We start from the raw sequence: 24,428 nt of genomic DNA on the forward strand, positions 1-24,428 counted from the left end.
ACTCTCGGTCGATCGGTCTCCCAATCACAATGGAATACGACAACTACTCGTGTATAATGACCTTCGGCAGTGACTATAGTAGTTAGTCATAGTATACATTATATTCTAAAATAGATTGATGACACAGAGAGTTCTAACAACAACACATGCATAGCAACAACCACTCACCTCCTTACCTATTACTATATTTTATTCTCATGCATCATCAAATAAAGGGTTATAAGAGTATTTGAGAGTACTGACTGATAGTAACAGACATAAAGAATACTACAAACAGTCAACAACCTATTGATGACAGTTTTTGGTTATAAAACATTTGATATAATCTTAGTACCAGGTAAAATGATGTCCACAAAAAATTAACATTAACACCTGCAACCCAGCGCAAATTGTGTTTCACACAATTTTAATACTTCAAAATTTTTGAATTTTCCTAAAATTTTTCAAAGTTTTTTTTCAATGATTAGGCCCACCAGGTGAGATGAGGTCAACAAAAAATCGCCTTTGAGACCTGAAACCCAGCGCAAAATTCATTTCACACAATTTTAGTACTTCAAAATTTTTGAATTTTCCGAAAATTTTTCAAAGTTTTTTTTTCAATGATTAGACCCACCAGGTGAGATGAGGTCAACAAAAAATCGTCTTTGAGACCTGAAACCCAGCGCAAAATACAATTCATGCAATTTTAACACTTTGGATTTTTCATTTTTTTTTTTCAAAAATTTTTTTTTACTGATGAGGCTCACCTGGGCTGATTACAAAATGACAACCACTGGAACAGCAGTGCTTTTTCCCGACTAACATATAAAACAAACCAAACCTACCAAAAAACGTCAAAAAATTCAGAAATTTGCCAAAAATGTGTCTTACTGGGCACGCAACGGGGGGGGGACATTTGGGTGTTACTGTGTTCGCAACGGGGGGGGGGGGACACGAAAAAATTTTTCGAAAAGGCGATAGTTTTTGGCGTTTTCCACCGCTCTTGCCAAAACGCCAAAAACTATCAACTTTTCGAAAAAATTTTTCGTGTCCCCCCCCCCCGTTGCGAACACAGTAACACCCAAATGTCCCCCCCCCCCGTTGCGCGCCCAGTAAGACACCTTACTACTCCCCGCTCATCCACAATTTTGGCTATTCCGTAAAGCCAAACATATTTCCGTACAGCCATACTTTGGCCCTCAAAATATATTCAATTGCCCCGTCTTTGAACAACGATAGTGTATAATGTGACCTCTCCTTAATGGAACAGGGTAACAAGGAGACAAAAAAAGAATTACAGGCAAAATTAAATAAAACTTGTTTTTTTTTCGAAAAGTTATTTCCAAAGACATGAAAGCCAATTATTGCAGAGTGAAGAAATTTTTAGGTTCCTTTATTCTTTTTAAAAAAGCCCTTGAGACCTGCAATTATTCAGAATAAATCTTAGTTCTACAAAAAGAAAGGAAAAACCCGTGTCGAAGACAGTAAAGTCATAAATAATTCTTTAAAAACATTAGATTTTGTGACACCGATCCGTTTGACACCTTCCCTTAACAACATTATTGTCATATTTGGCCTGTAATTTACGCGACTAGGTGAAAAACAGACAATAAAATGATCAGAATTGCAAAGTTAAAGTGAGTCTTTTATTTTGGAAAACAATTGTTTTGAAAGTCAAGAAAGCCATCAAATATCTACTAATATCAGAAGATCGGCCCATTTATTTTTCTGTGAAAAACCAATGAAACCGGTCATTGTACAGGAAATTTTATACGACTGAAAACACAAAGTTTAAATGACAGTTAAACACAAACTTAGAAAATTCATTAAATTCTTCGAGAAACTATTGTCAAAGCCTTTAAAACCAGAGTCTATAAACTTACGGTTTTTAATATTATCGATTGTGCTTTAATTTTACCGCCAATGTTGTGACATTTGAACTATCAATAACGTGATAATGTGACAAAACCAGAAAATGTGAAAATGGGCAAATACCTGAAAATAAGAAAAAAAAATTGTGAATTCTACTTGTGTCAAAGCCAGAAAACCATAAGTTAAGGTGTAAAACCGCAATTGAGGTTGAATTTGAATTCAGTAGGAAGAAAAGGCATTCTTTCATTGCTGACACTAAGCTACAAATTAATCAAATTTAGAGAAAATTGGAGGCAAAATTCAAAAAGCCTTTATTTATTTAAAAATCAAATATTTTTAAAATTCTAAACGACCATAAACTTTCAAGTAATCAACTAGATACAGTAATTTAGAGCTAATTAGGAAGCGAATTGGACCTATCCCTACTGAGCATTGATTTGAAACGTTCTGTTGTTTAATTAAAATATAAAAAGATCGAAATTTTCTTTATAAAAAAGACCAACTGATAAAAATCCGAATTATTTTGGATTGTAACAGTCCAACAATGGTCCAACGCTATCTCTGCTAATGCTTTTTGTCCCTTAAAAAAATGTAATTGTTCGATTGTTCATGACATAGATGTTTGCTTAAAAAAACCAAAAGTAGATGCTGCGTTTTTAGTAATCAACTAGTAAAGTTAGCAAAAAACGTCAAAGTGTTAATTACGGAGCACTCGCACTTTGATTCTACAAACACTGTTGTAGTGGTGTTTGGGTTTAAACTTCCTGCAAGTTTAATCAAAGTGGTCTAAAGAAACTTATTTAGTGCTGTTTTTGATGAGAAAGTCTGAATTTTATAATATTTAGCCAGAACTTCTGACAAAAAAAATTAAATAAAAATAGCCCACAATATTTTTTGTCTTTAAAAATAAAATCAATAACACTTTCCTAAAACAATTTTGCAAATATTAGCAAAATTAGCGAACTCTAAATCAAAAAATCCGGAAAAGGTGAATAAAATCAACGGAATTCACTCTATTTTCTCAAAAGTTTAACCCTCGATAAATTCCTGTGAGAAACGAAAATCAATAAAAATATTTTGAAGTCCATATTCTACGCAGAAACAAGCTTTTTATGATACCAGTCTCAAGTCTCTATGATGAATTTATCGATCGGCTAAAATTTTCTGAACAATAAACCCCGTTTGAGTATATAGTTCCTCGCCCACTAAAGTGGGTCGGAACAAAAATCGAATCTGTTCTTTCCCGTCATCTTAGTGGACATATAACTTTTAATGTCCTGGGGCTCACGCGCCCTTGCTACTTTTTTCATAAAACAACAGTCCAAGACTGGACAAAAACAAGCCCTGCTATTGCTGTTCGACCATTAAGAACACTCAAATGTTTCGAACGTTTTAGATCTAGATAATTTACAAAAAATCAGAAATAACTTCTGCGTTTTTGGTAATCATAGAGTAATGTTAGCAAAATATTAATTCCAGAATGCTCTCAATGGAAGTGGAAGTAGGACTAGCTCCCTTTGTAGTTCAGAAAGATTGTGTTAGTTGTTTTTGGATGTGTACTTCCTGCAAATTTCATCAAAGACTAAAAAAAGTTCAAAAGGGCAATTTTTGATAATAAAGGCTGAACTTTCAAATATTTAGCCAACATTTCAGCCAAACAAAATAACTCAAAAGGTCAATAATACCTTGTTGTCTTTAAAAATGAAATCGACACTATTTCTAACTATTTTTATATTTTTTAGCAAAAACTCCGGAAGTTGTGAATCAAAATAACTCATTTCGGTTTATTATTCACAAAAAATTAAACCACGATAACTCGCTCTAGAAAACGAAATTTAAAAAACCTTTTGTTTCTATATTCTAAGCTGGACAAGCTTTCTAATGATGCCAGTCTCAACTCTTTACGATGAATATATCGATCGGCCAAAATTGTCTGAACAAAAAAACCCATTTGAGTATACAGTTCCTCCCCCGTCAAGAGGGGTCGGAACAAAAATCAAAATTTTTGCCGCGTCTTTTGTCCTAGAATACTTGTAGTAACTTATATTGATGAAAAGATAAAATCAACGAGATAAAAAATAGCAAGCCAATCAATATAAACAAGTCGGAGATAGCTTTGAATTGAAAGTAGTACCCTAAATTGTTGACTAAGTTTAAACAATTTGACAAAAACTTAAAGCTAGATGGATCACTTTGTCTTGTGTTCGATTTGTCTCCTTACGATGGAACAAAAAGTCTGTTCTTTTTGCTTCTACGAGACAAATAAAGGGCCTTTTCAACATGGCCCTCTTTGCAAAGGGGGGACAATTTTTGTATACTATTTAAGCTAGCGAATTGCTTACCTAACAGAGACGGATAATAGTTTTCTTTAGTACGTCAAACTAAATAGAATAACAGAAACTGTTCTTCGGCATATGACCAAATTTCGGACGGGTGAGTCTGTGGGCCCGCCTCGCTTCGCCACGATAGCCAGTCCACGATTTTCGGATGACAACCCAGGGCGCAGAGGCATGGCTATGAACAGCGGTCCGCAAACTCTTTAAATGAGACCAGATAATATTGTGGCAGAAAGTTCAGAAAGGGGGATTCTCTATTATATACCAAAATTGGGGGATTGTTGAAAATATGCTAAATAAAAGTTTTAATTTCGTGTTTTCACCAATACTCTGGGTACCCAGAGCATTTTCTGGTCTTAAGCAACCATGAGCAGCAGGAAAAACATTTTGAATATCCCATAACGTTCTGACTTACATAACGGAACTAAAATTGATACGCCTAGCCATTTCCAGAAAACAGCTTAGTAAATCATACATAATTTGACATCTTGTCAAGCTCTCATAAACACTAAAATCTTTCAATATATTGGTAAGATCTTAGCAACCATTGATCAAAAAACCTACTAATGTATTAGACCATAGTATAACATACTTGCAAACATATTGCATGTCATTATAACGAATTGACTATAAAGATATATCTTCGTGGATGAACTTTTCACGCTTCATTTGTGAATGCACAATATATCACACAGCTGTTAACATGAGCAAAAGGCCCTTCATCTGACATCATTGATAACTTATAACTTATTACACGCCGAATTAGTGAAGCGTAATATTTTCTGAACTATATTAATTACAGTTATCTATATAATACTCGCATATTCGTAGCGGAATAAATCAGTACTTTGGATAAATTTTGATTTCTTCCTTGTGTTACTAGTAATTATCATTATTTTTCAATAATTCTGCATCTTTTATGGTTATCATAAGACTGAGTTCGGCTGAAAGATAAAAATATTGCATTTTGTTTCAGCCTTGAGAGCAAAATAAAAATAAACGAATGTTCGAAGAATCTCAAACATACAATTGAGCAAAAAAAATTTTCAGAAAGGTTTGCGGACATTTTTGTCCATTTATGGTTATAGCGTGTCCCATCAAATTAAAATAAGCGAACGTTTCAAAAGCCACAGATTAGAATTTAAAGATCAAAGTTCAAATTTAAAACATGTAGAAAAAATTATGAATTAAAACTTAACGGTGAAAATGTTGACAGTCAAATGAGCACATTGATGCTCAATTGCACGTTTTTGGCGTTTTTCGAACGTTCGCTTATTTCAACTTTGTGGTAGAGACTATGTAGCAAGTTCCATAAAGTTGCAACGCAAGCGAACGTTCGGCATGCAAATGGGCAATGTTTTGTTAGATATCTACATGTTTTAAAATTGATCTTTGACCTTTGAAACCTTAGATAGCGTTGCGATTTCTGGGACTAATTATAGTCCTAATGCGCCATTACAGTTTGACATCATTTCTGAAGTTAGATCTATACCGTAGTTTAGTAATTGTTTTGTAAATATTTACATTACAGTCTGGTTTAGCATTCTTAGGTGTGGGAGAGAACAAAGCGAAATCCATTTCTTCTTTCAAATATTTTCTGCTAGTTCAAAATAATATAATAATAAGAATTAGAATTATTATGCTTATTTATGTCTTCCATCTTCTGTTGATTTCAGCACTGCTTGGTAAGAGCGCTTGTTACTTTTTAATCACAATGTTGCTTCACAATTCGTCGAATTGTTTGTAAAGTTTTTGACCGCTTAACTGAAGTCAGCAATCCTTTTTTGCCTATACTCAGACAAAAAAAATGAAAATATAAAAAATTGGTTACACATTTGTTTAAAAAACAAACAGCAAAATTTAAGCATTTGTTTAGAACCTGGCCTAATTATATTTGTATTATTTGTTTCCTTGACAGAAATAACTTGTGAAGTCTCCCTTGTTACTCTTTGGTGGAAGTATTGATATTACGAGATCAAGTAAAGGCAGAAATTCTCCTTAGAGATCTTTTTTTTTCTGACAGAAACAAATCCATGAACCAAAAATAAAAACATAGCAGGACAAGTCCTGACGTAAAATTCAAAGAAATTTCATTGAGTAAACATAAAATTAGACCTAGAAGGGACTATGAATGGATTGGAAAAACCATTTAGAAAAAAATCCCATCCAAAAAATCGAAAAAAAAGTAAAAACCAAAGTGAAATTGCCGCATGTGAACAATAAGCCACTACCGAGAAAGCAAATTTTTGTTCAAACACCGTTTTCTCACTCTACTTTAAAATTAGAGCGAAAAATATTCACGCCGCAATACCACACGCTTTTTCGCTCCACTTCCTGTTTCGGCGTGACCAAAATCATTACTCCAATTTGACTTAAAAAGTCATGAAAATGTGCGAACAGATCTTAAAAACACAGCCGAAAGAATTCCGGAAATGACTCGAAGGAGAAAATTGTCTATGTTTATGACTCAGCAACTAAAACAACTATTGTGAACCCTGAACCTCTGCAAATGCCATAAAAAATTTGAGGAAGAATAGAAACGGCAATCAAAAAAAATTGAAAAAAACTAGAAAAACTTAAGACTTTTGTTAATAGTACAAGGAAACATAAAGTCGAATAACGTTGCTTTGCAATTAGAGCAATGAAAAACTCGCAAAACAATGGGCGAGTCATAATAGGCAATGAAACTTGTCTAAGATTTAAAAAAAGAAAACCTGCAAAAAAAGAAAAATGGTTTAAAATTTCTCAATTTTCTGTAAACTTTCCTAAGAAAAATATGATATATACCAAGAAAACTTTAGTCAATTGGTATCTAAATATTCTTTAAGTAACAAGCTTTTATTCAAATCCCACTTAAAGCATTAAAACAAAAAACAGGCAAAAAAATCATTAAAATTCTTCTAAAAATCAGCAAAACTGATCAAAAACCTCCAAATTAGCGTTAAACTCAAATTAACTACTTGAAACCTTCAATTCCTATTAAAACAAGTTTTAAACTAATACGATATCGTTATCAAACCTCATAGCCATCAAAATTTGCAAAAAAAACTGCTTTTAAAAGCCGCACGTGATGAAAAGTTCGCTCGCTTAGAGAAAATTTTTTTACACATCAGTTTCTCGCTTTCTCAAAAACAGCGGTATGAAAAAAAACATAAAACACTCCTTTTTCGCTCCACTCTCCATTTTTGTTCAGCACCAAATCACTCCAAATTTTTTCACTCGTTTCATTTCCCGCTTCAAAAATCACTTCAATAAAATTGATTTTTAAAAAAAGAATTCTCCAATACTCCTCTTCAAGTCGTATAAAAGACAGCACACCAATACAATTCAAATTCTTTGAATTGTAAAAAGAACAACGTTTAGTTTATTGGCACCCCCAAAGCAAATAATTTCTAAAATATTTGTGACAAGTAGAAATTATTTTGCCACGTTAAAAATATTTCTTATTCTCTTCCTTAACGTGTTCACTTCTCACAGGTGTTATAAATTTCCGTTAATCACTGAGTTATTTTGAATCAGTGCAAGTTTTAACCTAACTTGATGTTTTTTTTGCATTTCTATTCTCAGAAAAAAACCCGGACTTGATCGTCTCTCAGAATCTGGAAAGTATTGGTTGCTTGTTACAGTATTAGTGCTTCAATCGATTTTTGGCATAAATAACAGATATAAAAATTATTGCGTTATAGGATGGCCCGCTCTACGTGGCAATCACGAAAACCCACAATCAATTCAAAGATTGGTTGCAGTGGTTTTATTTTAGTTCAACAGACATAAATGTTGTATTACCTTAATCAATTATCAGATTGCTTATTTTATCAGAACTCTCGGTGTCACCACGAGCAAAACATTGCACGAAACACACCCCAAAAACACGTGACAACTATTTTATCAACTGAAGTTTTTCGGTCTCATATTGTTGTCTATTTAACTAGCAAGAAAGCAAACGTAGTCAACTTTTCATTAAATTTGGGTTTTTGTGATTGCCACTCCAGATTGGCTCCGATAACAACCATTTTTCAGCTGCCGAATTAACTACAGGCATGTTTTTAATTACTCTCTAACGAAAATTGAGTCCTTTATTGTAAACGTGTGTGTCTTTTTATGCCGAATTTTTAATTGATTGTTTTTGCGCTTTTGTTCTATAACAATTTTAACTTCTCAACTCACTGATTCTCTCATCACATCTTCAGTTTCCTGTTATCCTTGCTCCCATTGTTTGCTGCTAATATGAAGGCGATTGAGCGGATGAGGATCAAAGCGGTTGTAGCTTAGTTGTTAAAATGTCAGACGACAATCCTTGAGGTCGCGGGATCAAGCACCTATGAGCACTTATGAGTTTTTGCACCCAAAAATTTTTACGCTATGCTTCTAAATTATATGAGAGCAATTCATCTTTATGAGAGCAAGTCTTTTGTTTGAGAGCAATTCATCCAATGTTATTCGTGTTAGGTTTCATTTTGTTTCTCATTAAAAGTTTGCTTGTGACTAAGTGCATTTTGAGTTTTTCATAAATATTCAATCATGCAACTGATTTCTTGTTTCTAAATTTTTGCTTGAATTTCAAATTAAAGCTCCTTTGGTTTGATTACAAAACAGAAAACATTTGCGTACATCTTAAAATAAAGAACTTCTTTATTGATTTTTTGCCCAACATATTGAACAACGATTGGATCTTTTTTATGCAAGGTATACAACAAAAAAAGTGCGAAAGCTCTAAAAAACAAAGAATTAATAATAAGGGGAGATAAAAACAAAAACATCAAACATTAAACTTTTCCATCAAACATAAAGCTTTTGAATTCCTGCCAACCAATATCAAAGTGAACGCCCTTAAAAAAACTCCGTTACTGAATCCCAATTTAGAAGAAAAGAGTTTCACAAAAAATACATTCTAGCCTTCAAAAATTGTGACAAACTATATATTTTTTTAGAAACTTATGTACTCATTCAATTTCAATCTGAGATGTCGAAGATTGAAGCAGAGCTTTGATTTTTCCTAACTCATATAATTTAGCAACTTGTCTTTCGTTTCTCAGAATCTGGAAAGTATTGGTTGCTTGTTACAGTATTAGTGCTTCAATCGGTTTTTTGGCTTGAATAACAGATATAAAATTTATTGCGTTTCAGGACGGCCCGTTCTACGTGGCAATCTCGAAAACCCACAATCAATTCAAAGATTGGTTGCAGTGGTTTTATTTTAGTTCAACAGACATAAATGTTGTATTACCTTAATCAATTATCAGATTGCTTATTTTATCAGAACTCTCGGTGTCACCACGAGCAAAACATTGCACGAAACACACCCCAAAAACACGTGACAACTATTTTATCAACTGAAGTTTTTCGGTCTCATATTGTTGTCTATTTAACTAGCAAGAAAGCAAACGTAGTCAACTTTTCATTAAATTTGGGTTTTTGTGATTGCCACTCCAGATTGGCTCCGATAACAACCATTTTTCAGCTGCCGAATTAACTACAGGCATGTTCTTAATTACTCTCTAACGAAAATTGAGTCCTTTATTGTAAACGTGTGTGTCTTTTTATGCCGAATTTTTATTGATTGTTTTTGCGCTTTTGTTCTATAACAATTTTAACTTCTCAACTCACTGATTCTCTCATCACATCTTCAGTTTCCTGTTATCCTTGCTCCCATTGTTTGCTGCTAATATGAAGGCGATTGAGCGGATGAGGATCAAAGCGGTTGTAGCTTAGTTGTTAAAATGTCAGACGACAATCCTTGAGGTCGCGGGATCAAGCACCTATGCGCACTTATGAGTTTTTGCACCCAAAAATTTTTACGCTATGCTTCTAAATTATATGAGAGCAATTCATCTTTATGAGAGCAAGTCTTTTGTTTGAGAGCAATTCATCCAACGTTATTCGTGTTAGGTTTCATTTTGTTTCTCATTAAAAGTTTGCTTGTGACTAAGTGCATTTTGAGTTTTTCATAAATATTCAATCAAGCAACTGATTTCTTGTTTCTAAATTTTTGCTTGAATTTCAAATTAAAGCTCCTTTGGTTTGATTACAAAACAGAAAACATTTGCGTACATCTTAAAATAAAGAACTTCTTTATTGATTTTTTGCCCAACATATTGAACAACGATTGGATCTTTTTTATGCAAGGTATACAACAAAAAAGTGCGAAAGCTCAAAAAAACAAAGAATTAATAATAAGGGGAGATAAAAAACAAAAACATCAAACATTAAACTTTTCCATCAAACATAAAGCTTTTGAATTCCTGCCAACCAATATCAAAGTGAACGCCCTTAAAAAAACTCCGTTACTGAATCCCAATTTAGAAGAAAAGAGTTTCACAAAAAATACATTCTAGCCTTCAAAAATTGTGACAAACTATATATTTTTTTAGAAACTTATGTACTCATTCAATTTCAATCTGAGATGTCGAAGATTGAAGCAGAGCTTTGATTTTTCCTAACTCATATAATTTAGCAACTTGTCTTCCTTATCTACAAGGGAAAAGTCAACAAAATCTGAGAGTTCGAAAAATGTTCATTTGGTTGCACAAATGTGCGATTACTCTATTTTTGTCCAGCTGAGCTATTCATACAATAGTTGAAAAAAATACTCAAGAGTACGTTTTTGAGTCAAGTCAAAGTAATCAAATTTTGATCTTAAATAAACTTTGCTGATTATCAACCAATCTATCCCTAATGCAGACTAAAAAAAGTTGAGGTAATTTTACCTAAAAAATACTAACTCATATTAACCGTTAAGGTAGATTTGCCTTTCTTTAATTCACCTTAACTAACCCGAACTTTACCTGAACTTTACCTCTAAAGTTAAGGCCTCACTACCTTAAAAAACCTTACACTTTACTCTTAACTTGCTTAAAAACACCTTAAATAATTACCTTAACAATAACTTAAAAATTACCTTAACTTTGCCTCAACTCAGCCAGAAATTTACCTTAAAATTAGGGCAAGTTATGGTAAAGAGTTAAGCTAAGTTAGGGTAAAGTTAGGGAAAATTTACTGCCACAGTTAGGGTAACTATTTAAGGTCATTTTAAGGGAAGTTAGTGTAATATTAAGGTCTTTGTTAAGATAGTTAGGCCTTAACTTTTCAGGTAAAGTTCAGGTAAGGTGGAGGTAAAGGCAAGTAAACTGCAGGAGTAAAGGCAAGTATAGGTAAGTTCAGGAACGGGTTGAGGTTTAAAAATTTAATGTAAAATTATCTTAACTTTATTTAGTGTGTGTGAGATTTCGAGTTTAAAATACCAGATGGTTGTTTTTGCGTTAGTCACCTTTGTTAAAAGATTGGCGGTAGCGTTCGTACGAGAATATCAGACGCAGGAATGGAATTCAGACGCTGGCGCGACGTGGCACAGCAAAACATGCCACAATGACAGTAAAATTAGTGAATACGTGCACTTTTTTATGTAAAACCGCAGATCGGAACTTAAGTTACATATGTCAACGCTGAAGGTTGCTACAACCAGGAATTGGAATCAACGACAATTTTTTTGAAAGTTTTGACAACTGATTGTAAATTTTTTTACATCGTCTGATGCTAAGAGAGTCGACTATTTGTTTTCATTAAACGTAGGCTTATGTTGACCCAAAGAACAGTGTCGTACTATTGCAACTGGTTCAATGAAGTTGTGACATATTTGGCTATTTTATTTGAAATTTTGGTTTAGTCAAACAACGATACCTTCTGGTCACACTTTTTTAAGAAAGAGATTTTTCTGTTTCCTTTTCCTTTGAGCCAAGATACGCAACTTAGGAATGGTATTTCACACACAAAGCGTACAGAGGGAACGAGTGAAGAAACAAACTAACTTTGTCTAACATTCGGTTTCGACAATGCTACAAACCGATATAAGAGGCACACCCAAACAACGTCAGTTAAATAAATAGGAACGCTCAAATCGGAATTTTGAAAAGTGAAAAAAAGGAAAAGTAGTCTTGGAATTATTAACCCATTTGCTTCAATAAACTGTTTGTTTCTTACGTTAAATTTCCATTGTAAATACCTGATGCAGACCTTGAAAGTGTTTTACGTTTTGCGTTTGCCTCTGATGAACGTCCTTGTTCTCAAAAAAATTTTTTCGCCACAAAAAATGCACAAGTATAACAGCTATTATCAAGCTGTGTGAACTTCTGGGCACCCTTTAAAATGCCTGTTCACGTTGAAATTGTTCTAAGTTCTTGGTAGGTTGCCGAATTAAGTAAAAAGGTAAAAATTAAATATTATGAACAACTTGAGCTCAATTTAGAGACCGGAAGTTGAAAATCTCTGATAAAATAATGCATAGAAATCTAGCATTGGAAGTTACTTATTTTCGGGCCGGTAATTAAAGACACAGATTTTGTGAAAACTGGGAACAGGAATTTTTTACAGTTTTAAGGGTTTGAACTCAATTTTTAAGTCGATCTCTTGCTCTTTGATAGCTTAGTTTAAAGTTATTGAATCTTCAATCTAAAAAATGAAAACCGATTTTTTTCTTGGAGTCTTTGCTTTGAAATTTCGTAAACTTACAGCTCAATCACCGCATTAGCAGCAACATTTTCAGCACTTAAATTAAATATTTTTTAAATGTTTTTCCGTTCCATAAGCTTTACAGTTAACCGTACCTCAAAAAACCTGCTGCGTTTCAGGCGAGTCAGCTTTGGACTCCGAAATATGCAGAAAACTTCCAACACGTGATCAGATTAATTCCATGTCCAGATTCTCCTACTGGGCACCAGAGTGTGTGTCATCTGCTGGGACCCATCTGCCGAGAGGGTGTCCTTCGATCGATGATAGAACAGACTGGACGGATGAGCTAGCAATTTTGGTGGAACCATACAAATGTATCGTTCATGCTTGTTCTTCTGACACTGGTGAGTTAAATCTGATATCAAGTTCGCGTGCGAAACTGAAGACAAATTTCAATCGGAAAGTTTTTTTGGGGTTTTTCCCATTTATAGCCCCCCAACTTAGTGGTCAGATAACCTACAACCCCCCCATCATGGTAAATATATTGGGGGCTATAATTTCATGGGGGATATAATGGTAAAGACACCCGTTTTTTAGGCTTTTATGTCAAATGACTTGAAAAGACTATCTTAGGATCACATAACTGATTTTCCCAACGATTTGAATAGTATCAATCTAGCCGAGAATGGTAACTCAAGGCGAAATAAAGTATATTGATCTAATTGTTACAGCTATCTTTGTCACAGCTCTAAAATTTTGCTCAGTTGACTAAATGAGAATCAAAATCTTACTCTAAATATTTGCAATGTTTTTTTTCCTGTTTAGTTCATACGAATTGAAAAACTAGTTTTGAAAATTTGTACTTTGCTGGGGAAGATAGACCACTTACTGCTTCCGTCGTTGTCATCATCCTAAATTATTTCAAATAACTTTCTCTTTTTTACGAAGTTTTTTTACTCTATATAAAATCAAAACTTTGTTTATTGGCAAACTAAATTAAGTTTGAGTTTCGTTTTCATTCTTCTATGACGTCATTGATAGTTTACCTATAAAGATCTTTCTTCATAACATGTCATTAGCTATTTCTTGAAGAACGCCATGGTTTAGAACGCCATGGTTTAGACTTCATTTAAACGAAATATTGTTTGATAGATAGAAAAGAACCAAAGTAGATTTGTCGGGGGGCTCTCTGAGTAACAATAAGCTATAAAATTATCAAAGAACGTGATAAGTCCTAAATTGAAAACTTTGTCAACAAAAATCTGAATTGAATTCTCATAACTATCAAGGTTGCGAAAAGTGACCAAATTCACCAGTGACCGAAAGTGACCAAAATGAACCTCAGTCACACAAAACAATCAGAAAACAGTCAGCCAAAATCAGATTATAACTTGTTCAGTGAGAATGTTTTTTGCGTGTAAAAGAAGACCACGAAAAATCAATTAAATTCAACTAAGTTCAAACATAATGACATTAAAAAATTAAATTTGTAGGAAAATTGTTTCAGCATGATTTTCTGGAACATTATTATTATTATGAAGAAGCAACATTTAGATGCTAGATTCCTGCTTAAGCAATTGTCACTTTGCTAGGAATCTGGGCAACAAAGGTTTTTCATGGTACTGAAGAGTTTAATTTTGCAGCTGCAAAAAACTAAGTTTTGGTTTCACAATCATCTGACGATTTTTTTTGACGTCATGGACAGAAAAATCCAGATAGAATTGAGCCATGATCAAAGACTACGTTGTTCATGATCAACACTACAGTACTTGTTAAAAAGGCAGGCCAATACCGTGCAGCACTTAAAACTATTCCTTCTTTTGTTCATATGAGTCCTCATTTATCAGATCGCCTTTCATATCTTGATCGCTATCCATGGTTTATCTTGGTGGTTCGTCTTCTTCTGAACTAACGAATTCCCGTACTGTGCTCTTTGCTGTTAACAATTTGTGTGGGTAATATTAAATTAAAGTCAATTAACTTAATACAATACTTCAATCGACGTAACATTAAAATCAACAAATAACAAAAAATACAAATAAATGCAACACAAGCTCCCAAAAGTTGGTAATAACTTACTAATTAATTTAATCTCTTATCAGCTCTCTATGTATAGCAAAAACCGCTAGTACAAAAGTAGCTAGTGCAATAGCCACATAAGCTAAATCAAAACAACTGGGTTATTTCCTCCGTCAATGACCAAAAAATGAGCCACAGTCTTGCAACGACAAAAATTGGGAGCCTCTCCCTCGATCAATCAGGCAGTCTTTTATTAACATACTCACGTTCAGACATTTCTGCGCTGCGCTCAGTGCAAGACAACTTTTTAATTAGCCGAGCCAGCAACTTGTTTGTGCAAAAAAATAGCATTTTATAGCACTGGGATTTCAGCTTTTTTAACTGCTATTGGCCGGTAGACACATGACTTCGATTATCGTTCGGTTCCATTTCTAGTCTTCATTTTTGAATCCTGCAAAACTCCAGTATGACAAATTGGGTTAAAGAAAACTCCAGATGAGCCCTCAAGTCAAGGAAGTCTTTTCATAGTTGCTTTGAGTCCAGTATTGTAATTCCTTGGCATTTTTGATCCAGAAAGATCTTTTGATGGCACTTTTAAATCGAGAATGGTTTTTCATAGCTCGAGGCCTAGACTCGGGCATTTCATTTTTTGTTTGCCCACTACAACCAACTACAATATCCAGTGACTTATGGTCAAAGCAGTGTTCACACTTTGAGCTCTGATCAGACTTTGGTGCGGTTTATGTTCGTTTCTAGTCCTGAACGCCTGATCAGTTCTTAATTCGACCATTGTCCAGACCTCTGACAGGCCATGCATTATCCATTTAGAATTGGTCTCACTTTAAATTCGACTAAATGTAGTGTGATCAGATTTTGAACTCATCGAAAAAATCAAATCTGTTTGGGATACCACAGTTTCCTTTATGACATTGTGTTGTATCATATCACACTACAGTGGAACAAAATAGCACAATCGCTTGGGGGGGTAAAATTTCAATGAGCACAAGCTGGGGTCCAAAACAGAAGAGATCCGAAAAAATCTATCCACAGAGTTAAACAGAAGTCTTAAACGTATACTGCTCAATTCGACCAATACCATTCGCTTTCGTCTATTTTAGTAGACGAGTCTTTGCAACATTGCTCCCAAAAACTCCTCAGCCAGTTTCGAAATGTCCTGCAGTCCAGACCTGATGATTTTGAAAAACAAGTCACGAAAGCTTGCAAGTGCAACTACCAGTCAGTTACTGAACTGCGGCGACATACACACCTGGGAACAATTTCGGTAGATGATTTTAGTCACGCGTACAACTGTGAAAAGAACAGTGAGGAAAAGGCGTGTGTTAATCCGATTGTCTACTTGGAAGAACAGAAAGTGTGTCTGGCCCCAAAAGAAGGTTAGCAGACCCGTACCTAACTTTCAGAGTAATTCAGTATACTGAATCAGGAAGTTTTTCAGAAACAATTCAGTACTGATTCAGAGTCTGTTCATATGTCACATTTGGCTCTGAAAATCTCTGATTCAGACTCTGATTCAGACTCTCAATCAGACTCTGAATCAGACTCTGATTTTTCTCTGAATTAGGATAAATTCATAACTAAGTTCGTGAGCCAAGCCAGGTTTTACCATTGCTTTTGCTCTCAGGTCCTTAAAAATACAAATTCATACAATACCTGTAGAAATTGATGAAATCTATATAGGTTGTCGGAAATTTTCTCAAGTCAAGTTAAAGACTGACTTTTTGAGATTTTCCAGTATGTTCTGTGTGGTTTAAAGCCTCCTCCTTTTTCATTTCGAGCAGGGAACCGGCAGTGGCGGAGTTACTGAAATTAATTATAGGAAAACTTATATAGCATAATAAAAAGCCAAGCTTGTAAAGTTTTCCAAAACAAACTTCTTTAAATAATGAGAAATTTTTTTCAAATAATCACATTCTGACCAAATCATTTGCAGATTTACTGTTCAAATAGGCCACACAACTGGTTCTGAACCAAAAATGCCGGAAAATTGCAATATTTCACAATACCAATAAAACCTATTTTTAAAAAGGATTATAGAGAAAATTGCAAATTCTTTAAATAACGACAACTTTTTTTTTCAAATAATCATATTCTGGCCATTTCTTTCGCAGTTTCACAGTTCACATAGGCCACACAACTGGTTCTGAACCAAAAATGCCGGAAAATTGCAATATTTCACGATACCAATTAAACCTATTTTTAAAAATGATTATAGAGAAAATTGCAATTTCCTTAAATAATGACAACTTTTTTTCTAATAATCATATTCTGGCCATTTATTTCGCAGTTTCACAGTTCACATAGGCCACACAACTGGTTCTGAACCAAAAATGCCGGAAAATTGCAATATTTCACGATACCAATTAAACCTATTTTTAAAAATGATTACAGAGAAAATTGCAAATTCTTTAAATAACGACAACTTTTTTTCAAATAATCATATTCTGGCCATTTCTTTTGCAGTTTCACAGTTCACATAAACCACATAACTGCTTCTAAACCAAAAATGCCGGAAAATTGCAATATTTCACAATATCAATAAAAACTATTTTTAAAAATGATTATAGAGAAAATTGCAATTTCTTTAAATAGAAACAACTTTTTTTCAAATAATCACATTCTGGCCATTTCTTTTGCAGTTTCACAGTTCACATAGCCCATAAAACTGGTCTTAAGCCAAAAAAGCCGGAAAATTGCAATATTTCACAAAACCAATAAAACCTATTTAAACAATTAAAGAGAAAATTGCAAATTCTTTAAATAATGACAACTTTTTTTCAATTAAACATATTCTGACCAAATCTTTTGCAGATTCGCAGTTCACATAGCTCATACAACTGATTATATACCAAAATGCTGGAAAATTGCAATATTTCACAATACCAATAAAACCTATTTAAACTATTATAGAGAAAATTGCAACTTCTTTAAATAATGACAACTTTTTTCAATTAAACATACTCTGACCAAATCTTTTGCCGATTCGCAGTTCATAGCTAATACAACTGGTTATATACCAAAAATGCCGGAAAAATGCAATATTTTACAATAACAATAAAACCTATTTTTAAAAATCTGCACAGACGAGAAAATTACAACTTCTTTAAACAATGACAACTTTTTTTTTGAAATATACGTATTCTGGCCTTTTCTTTTGCAGATTCACAGTTCACATAGCATATACAACTGGTTCTAAAACAAAAACGCCGAAAAAACGCAATATTTCACAAAACCACTAAAGCCTTATTTTAAAACTGATTTAGAGTAAATTGAAACTTCTTTAAATAATGACAACTTTTTTTTTACAATATACGTATTCTGGCCTTTTCTTTTGCAGATTCACAGTTCACATAGCATATACAACTGGTTCTAAAACAAAAACGCCGAAAAAACGCAATATTTCACAATACCACTAAAGCCTTATTTTAAAACTGATTTAGAGTAAATTGAAACTTCTTTAAATAATGACAACTTTTTTTTGAAAATATACGTATTCTGGCCTTTTCTTTTGCAGATTTACAGTTCACATAGCCCATAAAACTGGATCTAAACCAAAAATATTAGAAAATTGCAATATTTCACGATAGCTGTAAAACCTATTTTAAAAATGATTATAGAGAAAATTGAAACTTCTTTAAATAACGCCAACTTTTTATCAAATAATCAGATTCTGGCCAAATCTTTTGCAGATTCACAGTTCACATAGCCCATACAACTGGTTCTAAAACAAAAACGCCGGAAAAACGCAATATTTCACAATACAACTAAAGCCTTATTCTAAAACTGATTTAGAGAAAATTGCAACTTCTTTAAATAATGACAACTTTTTTTCAAATAATCACATTCTGAGCAAATCTTTTCCAGATTCACAGTTCACATAGCTCATACAACTAGTTATATACCAAAAATGCCGGAAAAATGCAAAATTTCACAATACCAATAAAATCTCTTTTTAAAAATGATTATAGACAAAATGCAACTTCTTTAAATAGTGACAACCTTTTTCAATTAAACGTATTCTGGCCTTTTCTTCTGCATATTCACAGTTCACATAGCCCATACAACGGGTTCAAAATCAAACATGACAGAAAACTGCAATATTTCACAGTACCAATAAGACCTATTTTATAACTGATTACAGAGAAAATTGAAACTTCTTTAAATAATGACAACTTTTTTTTTCAATTAAACGTTTTCTGACCATTTATTTCATAGATTCACAATTCACATAGTCCATACAACGGCTTCTAAACCAAAAATGCTGGAAAACTGCAATCTTTCACAGTAACAATAAAACCTATTTTAAAACTGATTATAGAGAAAATTGCAAATTCTCTAAATAATGTCAACTTTTTTTCAAATAATCCCATTCTGATCAAATCTTTTGCAGATTCACAGTTAACATAGCCCATAAAACTGGATCTAAACCAAAAAGCCGGAACATTGCAATATTTCACAATACCAATAAAACCTACTTTAAAACTGATTATAGAGAAAATAGCCAATTCTCTAAATAATTTTTTTTGAAACTTTTTTTTCAAATAATCACATTCTGACCAAATCTTTTGCAATTTTACAGTTCACATAGCCTACACAATTGGTTGCATACCAAAATGCCGGAAAATTGCAATATTTCACAATACCAATAAAACCTATTTAAACGATTATAGAGAAAATTGCAACTTCTTTAAATAATGACAAATTTTTTTTCAATTAAACATATTCTTACCAAATCTTTTGCAGATTCGCAGTTCACAGAGCTCATACAACTGGTTATATACCAAAAATGCCGGAAAATTGCAATATTTTACAATAACAATAAAACCTATTTTTAAAAATGTGTACAGACGAGAAAATTACAACTTCTTTAAACAATGACAACTTTTTTTTCAAATATACGTATTCTGGCCTTTTCTTTTGCAGATTCACAGTTCACATAGCATATACAACTGGTTCTAAAATAAAAACGCCGGAAAAACGCAATATTTCACAATACCACTAAAGCCTTGTTTTAAAACTGATTTAGAGAAAATTGCAACTTCTTTAAATAATCACTACTTTTTTTCAAATAATCACATTCTGAACAAATCTTTTCCAGATTCACAGTTCACATAGCTCATACAACTGGTTATAAACCAAAAATGCCATGCCAGAAAATTGCAATATTTCACAATACCAATAAAATCTATTTTTAAAAATGATTATAGACAAAATGCAACTTCTTTAAATAATGACAACTTTTTTTCAAATAAACGTGTTCTGGCCATTTCTTCTGCATATTCACAGTTCACATAGCCCATACAACGGGTTCAAAACGAAACATGACAGAAAACTGCAATATTTCACAGTACCAATAAGACCTATTTTATAACTGATTATAGAGAAAATTGAAACTTCTTTAAATAATGACAACTTTTTTTCAAATAAACGTTTGCTGGCCATTTATTTCAGATTCACAATTCACATAGTCCATACAACGGCTTCTAAACCAAAAATGCCGGAAAACTGCAATCTTTCACAGTAACAATAAAACCTATTTTAAAACTGATTATAGAGAAAATTGCAAATTCTCTAAATAATGTCAACACTTTTTTCAAATAATCACATTCTGATCAAATCTTTTGCGGATTCACAGTTAACATAGCCCATAAAACTGGATCTAAACCAAAAATGTTAGAAAATTGCAATATTTCACGATAACTGTAAAACCTATTTTAAAAATGATTATAGAGAAAATTGAAACTTCTTTAAATAACGCCAACTTTTTATCAAATAATCACATTCTGACCAAATCTTTTGCAGATTCACAGTTCACATAGCCCATACAACTGGTTCTAAACCAAAAAGCCGGAACATTGCAATATTTCACAATACCAATAAAACCTATTTTTAAAACTGATTATAGAGAAAATAGCCAATTTTCTAAATGATGCCGATTTTTTTTCAAATAATCACATTCTGAGCAAATCTTTTGCAATTTTACAGTTCACATAGCCTACACAACTGATTGTAAACCAAAATGCCAGAAAATTGCAACATTTCGCAATACCAATAAAACCTATTTTTAAAAATGATTATAGAGAAAATTGTCAACTTCTTTAAATAATGACAACTTTTTTCAAATAAACGTATTCTGGCCATTTATTTAGCAGATTCATAGTTCACATAGCCCATACAAACGCTCCTAAATCAAAAATCCCGGAAAACTGCAATATTTCACAAGACCACAAAGCTATTTTAAAAGAGAAAATTGGAATGTGGCCAATGAAATGTGACCAATACTTTTTAAAAAAAACAACTTCAATGCAGACTCTAACAATCTGACAGTCAAGAAAAGTTATAGAAGAGCAAAACTGATCATTATTGATTATGTACATGTCTAGAACAGCTTTAAGTTCTTGTCCGCGAAAATATTTTTTGTGAAGTCAATTTTCCTCTTTTCTTTCTTTTTAGTTTGAACAACCGTTGAGGACTTTTCAAACGCTGGCTCTGCGCACGCTCCCATCAACCCGACTACAATCCCATGCGTAGGGTTGGCTTTCATCTCCTCGTAAGTCTTCCGGCAGTCAATAGGAGTCAAGAAATTGACCCATCCTTCGAATTTCCCTTTTTTCGGTTTCTGTTTTTTGAATTCAAAAAACAGACAGTATGAACTCTCGGGTACAACTTTTTCAGTTCCAACTTTGTGGATCCAAATGTCTCCTTCTCTAAGGTTCGAAGTTACTGAATTTGAAGGATAACGGGTGATGTAGAATATTGCCTTTATCTTTTGATGGTTTTTTCGTAAGCTGAGGGCGATTCTCCTTTAAAAACAACAGATTAAATGGTTTTGAGATAAAAACAACCAAAACTTCTGTTTATTCGCATAAAATAGGGCCCAAAGAAATGATCCCGAACACAAAATCTCGGAAAAACGCATTATATAACAATATCATTACGACCCGTTAAAAAAATCATCATAGAGAAAATTGACACATCTTTAATTAATGCAATTTTTTTTCTCAAATAATCAGATTCTGACCACATCTTTTGCAGATTCACAGTTCACATAACTCATACAACTGATTCTAAACCAAAAATGCCGGAAAATTGCAATATTTCACAATACCAATAAAACCTATATTTAAAGATGATTATAGAGAAAATTGCAACTCCTTTAAATAAAGACAACTTTTTTTCAAATAAACGTATTCTGGCCATTTTTTTGCAGATTCACAGTTCACATAGGCCATGCAACTAGTTCTAAACACAAAATGCCGGAAAATTGCAATATTTTTCACAGTACCAATGCCTTATTTTAAAAATGATCATAGAGAAAATTGCAACTTCTTTAAATAATGACAACTTTTTTTCAAAAAATCACAATCTGAGCAAATCATTTGCAGATTTACAGTTCAAATAGGCCACACAACTGGCTCTAAACCAAAAATGCCGGAAAATTTCAATAATTCACAATACCAATAAAACCTATTTTTAAAAATGATAATAGAGAAAATTGCAACTTCTTTAAATAACGACAACTTTTTTTCAAATAATCACATTCTGGCCATTTATTTTGCAGTTTCACAGTTCACATAGGCTATGCAACTGGTTCTAAACCAAAAATGCCGGAAATTTGCAATATTTCACAATACCAAAAAAACCTATTTTTAAACTGATTATAGAGAAAGTTGCAACTTCTTTAAATAACGACAAATTTTTTTTCAAATAATCGCATTCTGGCCATTTCTTTCGCAGTTTCACAGTTCACATAGGCCATGCAACTGGTTCTAAACACAAAATGCCGGAAAATTGCATTATTTCACAGTACCAATAATGCCTTATTTTAAAAATGATCATAGAGAAAATTGCAACTTCTTTAAATGATGACAACTTTTTTTTCAAATAATCATATTCTGAGCAAATCTTTTGCAGATTCGCAGTTCACATAGCCCATATAACTGGTTCTAAACCAAAAATGCCGGAAAATTTCAATATTTCACAATACCAATAAAACCTATTTCTAAAAATGATTATAGAGAAAATTGCAACTTCTTTATATAACGACAACTTTTTTTCAAATAATCACATTCTGGCCCTTTCTTTCGCAGTTTCACAGTTCACAGAGGCTATACAACTGGTTCTAAACCAAAAATGCCGGAAAATTGCAAGATTTCACAATACCAATAAAACCTATTTTAAAACTGATTATAGAGAAAATTGCAAATTCTCTAAAACATAGCCGGCAAATTCCCGGAAAATTGCCGCGATAGACGCTCGTGGCCTTCCGTGAATTGAAACAACTAAAGAAATTAGATAGACAGATCGACCACCATTCCTTTAATAGAACACTAGACTTTTTGGGTTAGATTCGGACAGTCAATTTTTTGACACATGCGTTCTATAAGTAAAAAGCCCTTAAAGAGCTATTTCGAAATTGATATTCAAAATCAAAAATATGCAATTAAAAACAATATAGTTGACTGCAGACCAGCTTAAAAATTCATCTATTGCACTGACATTGATAATATTAAAAAGATATCTCCCATACTTCTAGTCGTAAAAATAGCTCCCCGATGCAGTTCAAACACTTTGAATTGTAAAGTGACAGAGAAATAGTACATTACAAACACTTTGGGCTGTAAAAAGACAACGCTCCAATGAAATTCAAATTCTTTGAATTGTACAAAAAACCACGAACACAGCAATAAGCTCCGCTCAGCTTACAGCTTTGCAGCTATAAACAATTTTAATCAGAGAACAATGTTTCATTCTGTGCACGGGCTTAAACATGGCGCGTGTCGTCAATCGTGGGCCACCCTAAACTGGCTCTTTACCAAAAAGTTCTAAACAATGAACTGGCATTGCAGGTCTGCCGCAATTCAGCCAAGTGCACTTATCCGAACTTGTTTTGAATAACTTCAAATAAACTACTTACACTTAACACCGAACTACATAATACCAATACATCTTTCGGATCAAAGTTGCAATAAAAAGAATTACCGGCAAATTGCCGGAGAATGGCCACCGTTGACCTGTTTGACGAAAATTGGGATTGAAGCAAACAGAAAAAAAAAGAGATAGAAATTGAGAATATTTCTAAGCGACAAAATGTTCTTATCTGTGTGCTAATTTTACAAATTCAGTTAGATTCTAAAACTACACTTAATTCAGCTTCTCGACTGAAATCTATCAAGCATATTACTTGTAACAGCTAGCAATCGCTTTAATCATCTTTGATAACCTAATCCACTATGACTTAATGACCAGTCTTTATACGTTTATCCACTTCTTTTGATTATGCACATTGGAAATTCTCTAAATAATGCCAACTTCTTTTCAAATAACCACATTCTGAACAAATCTTTTGCAGATTCACAGTTCACATAGCCCATACAACTGGTTCTAAACCTAAAAAGCCGGAACATTGCAATATTTCACAATACCAATAAAACCTACTTTAAAACTGATGATGATCATAGAGAAAATTGCAACTTCTTTAAATGATGACAACTTTTTTTCAAATAATCATATTCTGAGCAAATCTTTTGCAGATTCGCAGTTCACATAGCCCATATAACTGGTTCTAAACCAAAAATGCCGGAAAATTTCAATATTTCACAATACCAATAAAACCTATTTCTAAAAATGATTATAGAGAAAATTGCAACTTCTTTATATAACGACAACTTTTTTTCAAATAATCACATTCTGGCCCTTTCTTTCGCAGTTTCACAGTTCACAGAGGCTATACAACTGGTTCTAAACCAAAAATGCCGG

General features: G+C 33.1%; 1 protein-coding gene across 1 annotated transcript; it reads left to right on the forward strand.

Annotated features, from left to right (window-relative positions):
- The first annotated feature begins 4,969 nt into the window (after window positions 1-4,969).
- LOC142354899 (uncharacterized) lies at window positions 4,970-21,219 on the forward strand. Its single transcript, XM_075407235.1, has 5 exons — window positions 4,970-5,241; window positions 5,599-5,872; window positions 12,812-13,036; window positions 15,770-16,045; window positions 21,123-21,219. The coding sequence occupies exons 2-5, from the start codon at window positions 5,827-5,829 to the stop codon at window positions 21,125-21,127; spliced, it is 552 nt and encodes a 183-aa protein (XP_075263350.1). The 5' UTR covers window positions 4,970-5,241; window positions 5,599-5,826; the 3' UTR covers window positions 21,128-21,219.
- Window positions 21,220-24,428: the final 3,209 nt, after the last annotated feature.

Source organism: Convolutriloba macropyga, unplaced genomic scaffold, assembly GCF_964194025.1.
Source record: "Convolutriloba macropyga unplaced genomic scaffold, txConMacr16.3 SCAFFOLD_442, whole genome shotgun sequence".
NCBI lineage: Eukaryota > Metazoa > Xenacoelomorpha > Acoela > Convolutidae > Convolutriloba > Convolutriloba macropyga.

Bases quoted from the DNA above. Each gene is read 5' to 3' on its own strand.
- LOC142354899 (XM_075407235.1), top strand. From the start codon at position 5,827: ATGCTTATTTATGTCTTCCATCTTCTGTTGATTTCAGCACTGCTTG. The intron at 5,873-12,811 runs GTAAGAGCGCTT...GCTGCGTTTCAG, and splicing joins GTTGATTTCAGCACTGCTTG to GCGAGTCAGCTTTGGACTCC. The intron at 13,037-15,769 runs GTGAGTTAAATC...CGTCTATTTTAG, and splicing joins TGCTTGTTCTTCTGACACTG to TAGACGAGTCTTTGCAACAT.